General features: G+C 41.9%; 4 protein-coding genes across 6 annotated transcripts in view; 2 read left to right on the top strand and 2 right to left on the bottom strand.

Moving 5' to 3' along the window:
- Window positions 1-979: 979 nt before the first annotated feature.
- Window positions 980-2,530, bottom strand: LOC1275818 (prostaglandin E synthase 2). The gene is made up of 3 exons (XM_315097.5): window positions 2,022-2,530; window positions 1,614-1,954; window positions 980-1,535 (listed from the first exon to the last, which is right to left on the bottom strand). Exons 1-3 carry the CDS (start codon window positions 2,388-2,390, stop codon window positions 1,070-1,072), a joined length of 1,176 nt encoding a protein of 391 aa, XP_315097.5. The 5' UTR covers window positions 2,391-2,530; the 3' UTR covers window positions 980-1,069.
- A 754-nt stretch (window positions 2,531-3,284) lies between these two features.
- On the top strand, window positions 3,285-4,305 carry LOC1275817 (proteasome subunit beta type-1). The gene is made up of 2 exons (XM_315096.5): window positions 3,285-3,513; window positions 3,612-4,305. The coding sequence occupies exons 1-2, from the start codon at window positions 3,431-3,433 to the stop codon at window positions 4,222-4,224; spliced, it is 696 nt and encodes a 231-aa protein (XP_315096.4). The 5' UTR covers window positions 3,285-3,430; the 3' UTR covers window positions 4,225-4,305.
- Window positions 4,306-4,466: 161 nt separating this feature from the next.
- On the bottom strand, window positions 4,467-6,443 carry LOC1275816 (endothelial differentiation-related factor 1 homolog). Its single transcript, XM_315094.4, has 3 exons — window positions 5,958-6,443; window positions 5,518-5,678; window positions 4,467-5,421 (listed from the first exon to the last, which is right to left on the bottom strand). The coding sequence occupies exons 1-3, from the start codon at window positions 6,085-6,087 to the stop codon at window positions 5,269-5,271; spliced, it is 444 nt and encodes a 147-aa protein (XP_315094.1). The 5' UTR covers window positions 6,088-6,443; the 3' UTR covers window positions 4,467-5,268.
- A 1,172-nt stretch (window positions 6,444-7,615) lies between these two features.
- LOC1275815 (tyrosine-protein kinase Abl) overlaps window positions 7,616-8,347 on the top strand; it is a 28,880-nt gene continuing 28,148 nt past the window's right edge. For 2 of the 3 annotated variants that reach the window (XM_061645146.1, XM_061645144.1), the window contains exon 1: window positions 7,616-8,012. The gene's annotated coding sequence lies outside the window, so the exon portion shown is untranslated. The remainder of the gene's footprint in view (window positions 8,013-8,347) is intronic. The other variant, XM_061645145.1, reaches the window with a different exon arrangement.

The raw sequence follows: 8,347 nt of genomic DNA, 5'->3' as shown, positions 1-8,347 counted from the left end.
GTTCCAGGATGTCTGAAGAATTGATGACAATATTTGATCTGTTGAACCATTTATTTAAACAATTTAATTTTCATGTGCTATGATTTTAAATATCTCCACATTTGTTACCATCATTTTAAAAATCTAGGCATGGAATTGTATTTATTTCATTCAAATGCTTATAGTCTACCAAAATTAAAACGCTTTAATTCTCTCATTTGCGATTCGTTAGGACAGCTACATGAAAAGAGCGTAATCATGAGCACAAACGAGTGAGAGAGTTTCGTAAAGCAGGAACGAAGAGCGTGCTATGTAACTATCTCTATGCTTTACGCATCGAAACATGTGTTTCAAAAATTTGACGATCGCGCGCCACGACCATAAAAAGGAAAAAAAAGTTGTTTACTTTTTTCGATTCTTCCTTTTCGCCGGGAACAGGTTTTTCTTTATTTTTCGCTACAATAAAGACTCCAATGTATTTAAAAAAAATATAAGGGTTACAGCATATTGCAACGTCTTCCGTCCCAACGCACTAGCGCCGCGATTATGCATGCGCAAAGCGTGCATCCGAATGGCGTCGATATCAAACTTGTGGCTCGTATATTATGTTGTTTTTTGTTTTTAAGCAGACTTTTTTATCGGAATTTTCATTCATTGAGCTCAGGTAAATTAATTTATTATTTATATTTCTGATTTTTTTTTGTTCGGCCCACATAAAAAAGCTTAGTAGAAATCTATTCACGAGCTTTACGTACATGGAACTAATGCATTGTGTAATAACAATTAAATCCTGTTTGGAAATGAAACAAATAAGTCCCACAATAAATCAATTTGAGCAAATCTACTTCTAGCATTTAAAAATTATATGTTAAAGTTATTGCATTAACCCTTAATATCAATTTATGCATGCAGAATTAAATTAAAACATTAATTGAATTGAATGTATAATAAAATATGTTGGCAGCACGTACAAGAAAAGCGTATTATAAAAAAATGCAGCTTTGTAATTTTAAAGAGGAATAACCTCTAATTTTTGTTTTATTGCATATTAACCGTACTTAAACCATCTTCAATAGTACAAAGCATAGCATTACAACACATTACCGCGATTTTTAAGCACTCTCTCCTTGACCGCATAAAACCATGGACCGATTTTGGTGTTCTCCAGACAGTCCTTAAAAGCTTGACATCCTTCCATACTGTTCAGCACACCGAACACGGCCAGATCGGCCAAATTTGGCTGCGATCCACCGTGGAAGGTGGTTTTCTTCTTTTCGATTTCACTGATCCATCGATCGCACGCATCGTAGATGTGCGAGCGAACGTCGTCACTGAGCTGGTGCCGCCGCTTGAGCCGCTTGCTGATGCCCCACATGGCAAATGCGCCGACGTATACCATCAGGTCTCGTTCCCATTTCGGAAAGTGGATACCCCATTCGCCAACGTCCGAAAACCATTCAAATGTTTCCATCGCTTCGTCCTTCGTTCGATACACGTTCGGAGAAATCAAATGCACCAAATGATCGTCGGCCCAGGCACGCCACTTGCGCTCCTCCCTAATCGCAAAGCAAACAATATGATATAATATAGAATAGCTTCCACCACACAAACACACTCAACTCGGCAATACTCACTCTTGCTCTTCCTTTGTACGATTGTCGACCTTCTTTTCCTGATACATCAGGAAATATTTGTTCATAATGTCGAACACTTTTCGTCCCGCATCGTTTTCGTACGATATCGACGGATAGTATTTGGCGAGCTCGCCGATGTCTTGCTTCTTGTCCCGAAGGAAGCTGGAAATCGAGGACACTATCATGCTCGAGTCCGTTAGCTGAACGTATTTGCCCGATTTCGTTTTCGCTAGCAAAATTGGAACTTTTTTACTGTCCGACCAGCGAATGTCCTGACGAAGTACTGCATCCACCTCCACCACTGAGTAGGAAAGCCCGCTGTGGTCTAGGAAAGCACGAACCTGCAAATACAATCAGTTACAATCAGTCCATTACACCGTAGTTTGTGATTAACCGTAACATTCCCACCTTGCAGCAGAACGGGCACGTTTGGAACTGGAACAGCACCAAATCCAAGCCCGAATCGTCATTCGGGTTGACTACTTTGCGCATTATTTTCACATCCGGCAGCTTGTCGAGAACCTTCGGCCCTACATGCTCGTGCAGCATATGATCTGTGGGACCGCCCTTGAAGTAGCTGTAACCGGACCAGCCGGTGCCGACCAGGGCACCGATTGCCATTCCCTTCACAGCCAGTCCCAGTGTGCTGGTTGGTTTTTTCGGTCCCGCTCCGGTAGCCATCCGACGGACGAGATTGATTCGCTGCAATTTTGCCACATTTTGATGCGGTATCCTCGTTGAAATTGATGCAATAGCGCCCAAGCGGAACGTTGCCATTACGTAAACTATAGCAAATACGGCCGGTGAGTGGGTTTTTTTTTTATTTCCAAATATAATGCACCTATCTGCCGATAAAATTTCTTATTTTGTCGTAATCAGCCGGGTTTTCATAACAAAACAACAAACGTCAAATATGGTTGACAAAAATCATTTCCATGTTTTGGCGCGTCGCCACGGAGGTGACAAAATGAGGAAAACAATTTAAACTTTGTCAAAACTGCTTGTCAACTACAAAAAAAGAGCAACAAAAAGCTCCAACCTCTGAATATCGAACGACAATTTATTTATAAAGCACTAAATGGATACATAAATCAATTAGCAACACACCTTTTAGCAATATTACCCTAGCAAATGATCACAACTGTGCCAAATAGCTGGGTGTTTACGCTTTTTTACGAACGTAAAATTTTGTCACTTTTTGTCAACTTTCAACGCCAACAAAAGTTCGCGTTTTGAATTTGTCAGCATTTTGTCATTCCCATGGCTTTGCGCCTTCGTTTTCAATTTTTCTTAGTTTCTGATTTAAAAAAATTTAAAAAAATTTCAAAAATGTTTATTTCACAAAATTTTAAAGAAAAAGAAATTGAAAATTTCAAGTTTGCTGTTCAATTGTAGTTTATTGAATAAAAATAATCATAAAGAAGTTTGAATAAAGAAAGAGAAAAACATTCGATACTCTCCCGATTATCCGTGGATTCGATTCGGTTCTGGATCGGATGCTAATCATTTTCTTGTTTGATTTGCTCATGAAATTTTTATGTTTTAAATAAGAGTGAGTTTATGAGAGTGATATGATTTAGGAACTTCAAGAAAATTTAAACTAAATTATGTTTGATGATTTTCATAAAATCTCATCAGAACGTAATGTTCCACCCATTAAGTTTGTACATCTCTACTCATGAAGAAACGTCAAGCATTTCCTTCAAAACGTCTCTGTTTATTTCGCACAGTCACTGAAGAAGAAGAAACTGAGCATTCATCAACGAACAGATCGGTGAAATATCATTTGTGGTTCCGTGTAATTTACAGCAACAAACATGCTTGGAATCGAGAATTTCCCCGAGTACGAAGTGCCTGGAGCACGTAAGGTGCAGTTTTATCCGTACGAATCTAACGGCGGGTAAGTTGAAAGGCATCGGCGGCACCTCCGCGTACTCCCTGCCAATGTTAGGTTAAGAGGCCCGGAGAGAGAATGACACGAATTATTGCATCTTCCAGGAGTGTTGTAGCCATAGCCGGCGAGGATTTTGCCGTCATTGGTGCGGACACTCGGCTCAGTTCCGGCTACTCGATTCATACGCGTACGCAAAACAAACTGTTCCGTCTGTCGGACAAAACCGTGCTGGCGTCCACCGGTTGCTGGTGCGACACGCTCGCACTGACCAGCTTGGTGAAGGTGCGGATGCAAATGTACAAGGATCAGCATCAGAAGAACATGTCCACACCGGCCGTTGCCCAGATGCTGTCGATTCTGATGTACAACCGTCGGTTCTTCCCGTACTACGTGTCGAACGTGCTGGCTGGATTGGACCAGGACGGTAAAGGTGTCGTCTACAGCTACGATCCGATCGGCCACTGTGAAATGACAACGTACCGGGCGGGCGGATCAGCCGGACCATTGTTGCAACCGGTGCTGGACAATCAAATCGGCCAGAAGAACATGCTGAACGCGGATCCGGAACCGGTCAAAATGGAGAAAGCCATCTCGATCATCAAGGACACGTTTATTTCAGCCACGGAGCGTGATATTTACACGGGTGATTCCGTTATCATCAACATTATTACTAAGGATGGCATCAAGGAAGAGACTCTGCACCTCCGAAAGGATTAGAGCGTTGATTGGCTTGGTCAATAAAGGGAGTTTCAATTCTTTTCGATGAATAAACATGTAAAATTCATCTTTCTCTTCAAATTCAAATTTTCCTAATATCGTTTGAGCGTAAATGTAAAATTTTATGTTTCGCATTTTAAAATGGATGGAAACAGGAACGCGAAATAATCTGAATCTTAACAAAACTTTCAACCTAAGTGTTCTTTCAACTGATTTTAACTAAATGACTGCAGTTCACGGAATTACTTGGAAGTAGAGATTAATGAGCACAAGTATATTTCAAAATCAAATGTTATACAGCAAAAGTCCAATAGATGCATGATGATTCTTTGAGGCTACAACAACCCGTTCAACAGCAGCAGCGTCCTATAAAATTGCTTTCGTGGTCTGTAGTCTGCGACTCGCGAGTAATTTACTCCATTAACAAAAAAAGAACATCGAATGACGCTTTATTCTACACAATACACATTTGGCTGAACTGCTGAAATTTGTACCAATCAAACTGGTTTGCATTTAAATTGGAAAAGGTTTTAAACATTCAGTTTGAGTGTGATGCGACGCGAAACCGCAAGCCTTAGCCATACAATCATCATCGTGCGTACTTCTACAAGAAAATGCCGATTTAAATATTTTTATTTCCCGACTTCTTTAATGAAGCGGCAAAATGCGTTCTGTATCTCTGTTGCTGTTACCATGACACCAAACACACGGCGGCATGTTTACAGTAGTATCAAGTGTTATTTTCGAAAGCTGTGCCACTACCGCTCACCGTACCGAGTGGTGCTGCACTGATTTAGGGAGGCCTGCACTTCTTCTCGCCGTAAATGATCGTGTCTACACAGTGGTGATATAGCATTTTCAGTCGGTTTTCGCCTTTCCCTGCATTACACCGCCGCCAAAAAAGTTATGGTGCTTCACCCCGCAGTGCTTCTCTTAAACGTTACAACTATTAAATGGGGCCTCCCGCCTTTGTTGGTGCGCTGTACACAGGTGCGTTGAGAAGAACCAGCGAGCAGACGAGCGATTCTACTGCCTCCCGACATCTCACTTCTTACCGGGAGGCAGCATGGGTGTGCCGATATCCTTACCGCGCAGCTTAATGCCGATGATGCGCTCGATTTTGCCCAAGATCAAGTTGTTTGGAATGCCACGGCCCGCCTCGTAGTCGTTAACGATTTGTGGCTTTTCACAAATTTGCTGTAGGAGTGAGATTGTGCGAGATACACGATAAGCAACATTGGACGCATCCAATTAGGCGAGTTATCCGCGCCACGAGCGAAATTGTACCCTTACCGTAGCGAGATCCTTCTGGCTCAGTCCCTTCGCCTGACGGCCCTGCATGATTAGCTTCGCAACGGACGGTGCAAGCGTTTTGTGACGCAATTCGTCCGTTTCGCGATCCAGTTTGGCTGTATTTTTAGCCGCAACATGCTGTTTGTTGGTTCCAGCGTTGACTGAAAAGAGGGGAAAATAAAGACACAATTAGAAAAAAAATGCAAAACCAACGACAAGCACATGGCATGTGGTGTCATGCTAGAAAGTTAAATATAAATTGCATCATATTGCTGTTTCAGGGGGGTGCCTGCGTGTAAAGAGCCCACCATGCCGCTTGACAAGCGGACATGCCGGAAAACATCACTGTTTTGCTCAGCACATTGTTTTGAATTGCGTTCGGGAAATAAGGTCACCCTTAACGCTTGCCCACCCGAGGCCGGCCTTCCCTCAGTACTTACATTTCTGTGTGGTCTCCACTGGAATTCCTTGACGGCGTGCCTTATTGATGGCCGATTCAGTCTTTAGTGTGGCCGCTTTTGGAGCCTTTTTACGCAATACGGTCACTGTGTCCCAGTCGCTTTCCGACATCTTTGCACTGGTTGGCTTCCGTTCGACTTATATCGTACAAATTAACACAGAAAACAAGTGCACGAACACACAATTTGCTGAGCGCGGCTTAGCAAGAGATCAGGTTGAGTTGGAGCAATAGAAGAAAAAAAGTCAGTGCGATTCCAAATTTAGTCTCTGCGTTGCTATTTCCCTCTTTGCTGCGAGTTTGCTTCAAATCGAAGGAAAATGAAGATTCGACGTTTCTAGAATTGCAGGATCTGACAGTTTGACGTTTGTTTGCTGAAGCATTATCGACGGGTTAGCTCATGCAATGCCGGAACACGATTACAGTCAGCTGCCGAATATTGTGGTAAAAATATCACGCGAACTAAAAAAATCGCTGGTACCATATTTTATCATTATTTACGCGTATTCCACTGCTTTTATCGAGCAATTTTTCAAATATCAAGTTTATTACTTCAGCATAATTTTTGGTGTGTTTAGTTGGCCCTCACTGGTTGAACTGCGATGGCTATTGAATTATTGAATTTTTGGTTGGCACGCTTTTGCCCTGTAAAAAATCCGTAATTTCGCTATTCAAAACAGCATTCGTGTAAACAATGCTGTATATTTCTTCAACTTGTTCTGTAAACGAGTTCATTTCATTTCGAGTGATTTGACATGACGATACGATGGTAAAATAAAGATGTCATTGACATTTCAGATCAACGTTGAATAATTAAAACTCAAACAGAGGAAGAAGACGGATAAATGTTTTAATGATTTTGATCTGATGAGAATAAATAAACATGTTGAAAAACAATTGTAAAAGCTGGTGTTGGCAAAGAAAGACTTTTCAACTACTCAATAAACTGTTACCAGGCGTAACAACAGCTGGGATTCAATTACAAATTACGAAATATTTTATTTATAGCCGAATTTAAATCTCAAAATCATTATGATATAGTTTTTTACCTCCTATACTATGTTGCTAGTTTAAACCCAAGGACTGTGTAGGCACGAAGTCAAGTAAGGCGGCGCTCTAGCAGCAATCGAACACGACATCCGACACGAACAAACCCATATAATCATATGGAGGTGCACTGTCAGACACAAACAAACAAACAAGACAAACATGTCAAATCCCATACATTTTTCATGTTCGATGTCGTGTTCGATTGGTGCTAGAGCGCCGGGTAATGCAGAACGATTTGATAAGTACCCTAAAGTTCTTTACATCAGTTTGAAAGCCCCTTTAGATTAATAATGATTTTAATGAATTTAATAATGAATCGGGCTGGTAATCGCAAGTAATTTGTTAATTAGTTCATAAATTTTACAGGAAAATTATGTATGCCTCTAGTAAGTATATATATTTGAGTGTTTGATGAATTTTCAAGGGCTTTCTGCTGTCAAATGACATCCAAGGAGACCAAATCGATGTTGGCTAATAATTGACCTCGTTCCATCACAGCCCTTGCTATAATCCCTTCTGTCATATCGTTTACATTCAAATGTCAAAGCAGAAAGTGGCGAACGAACCTGCCGATTGTGTAGCGATCAATTAATTTTCTATTCAGCTAGCTTCAACATCAAGCCCACAGAGGCCACCGATACACTGAAGAAGAAAAGAAGCAAGGGAACGCAGTGCGTGCTACGCGTTCGGTTAGAGGAATTCCGTGTTATTTTTTGCGTGACACATCTGGTCAATGCATAAACTAAACGGCGTGCCCCTTCAGAATGGCTTAAACGCAACGGTTGCTCACGGACAGACAAGAAGTTTCCTCGCCTTCGTGCGCTTGGGCCGTTCCGGTCACATACAGTCGTACTCGGCTGCTGTGTGAAGTGAGGAGAGCGCAAAGAAGAAGCGGTGGGTGGTGGCGGTTGGTTGCCAAGGTTGTGCGGCAGTGGAAAGGGAGATTCGTTTTTTTCCCACTGTAAAACGGTACCAGAGTGTGTGCAGCGTAAGTGTTGGTAGTGGTTTGTGAAAGAAGAATCATGGAAGCTGGTGGTGGTGGTGGGGAACGTGAGGTGGGAGCGTGGCAGGAAAGGAAGATGAAAAGTAAAGCTAGGAAACGAAATCATCGGCATCATTAAAAGAACAAGAAGAGCACGGGAAAGCAAATCTTCCCTAGCCCTTTGGTTACATTCTGCTGGAAAACAAAAAAAAAGCATCTTCTCGCGAGAACTGAAAGATTCTGCCGGAGAGTTTTTATTACTAGACGTGGAGGATGAAAGGGGGGTACGGCGGTGTACCTGGAACCGGGATAGTGAAGAGACGAGGAAGTATGCAGGTTTT

This window comes from Anopheles gambiae, chromosome 2 (assembly GCF_943734735.2).
Source record: "Anopheles gambiae chromosome 2, idAnoGambNW_F1_1, whole genome shotgun sequence".
Lineage (NCBI taxonomy): Eukaryota > Metazoa > Arthropoda > Insecta > Diptera > Culicidae > Anopheles > Anopheles gambiae.
The sequence above is the reverse complement of the archived record's forward strand: the minus strand, read 5'-3'. Positions and strand labels throughout refer to the sequence as shown.

What these genes read in the sequence shown, in the direction of transcription:
- LOC1275818 (XM_315097.5), bottom strand. Translation starts at nt 2,390, where the DNA reads ATGGCAACGTTCCGCTTGGGCGCTATTGCATCAATTTCAACGAGGATA. An exon ending in CGTGCCCGTTCTGCTGCAAG is followed by an intron (nt 1,955 to 2,021) that starts GTGGGAATGTTA and finishes TTGTATTTGCAG; the next exon opens with GTTCGTGCTTTCCTAGACCA. An exon ending in CGTACAAAGGAAGAGCAAGA is followed by an intron (nt 1,536 to 1,613) that starts GTGAGTATTGCC and finishes CTTTGCGATTAG; the next exon opens with GGAGGAGCGCAAGTGGCGTG.
- LOC1275817 (XM_315096.5), top strand. Translation starts at nt 3,431, where the DNA reads ATGCTTGGAATCGAGAATTTCCCCGAGTACGAAGTGCCTGGAGCACGT. An exon ending in CCGTACGAATCTAACGGCGG is followed by an intron (nt 3,514 to 3,611) that starts GTAAGTTGAAAG and finishes TGCATCTTCCAG; the next exon opens with GAGTGTTGTAGCCATAGCCG.
- LOC1275816 (XM_315094.4), bottom strand. Translation starts at nt 6,087, where the DNA reads ATGTCGGAAAGCGACTGGGACACAGTGACCGTATTGCGTAAAAAGGCT. An exon ending in AGTGGAGACCACACAGAAAT is followed by an intron (nt 5,679 to 5,957) that starts GTAAGTACTGAG and finishes CCCTCTTTTCAG; the next exon opens with TCAACGCTGGAACCAACAAA. An exon ending in GCCAGAAGGATCTCGCTACG is followed by an intron (nt 5,422 to 5,517) that starts GTAAGGGTACAA and finishes TCACTCCTACAG; the next exon opens with CAAATTTGTGAAAAGCCACA.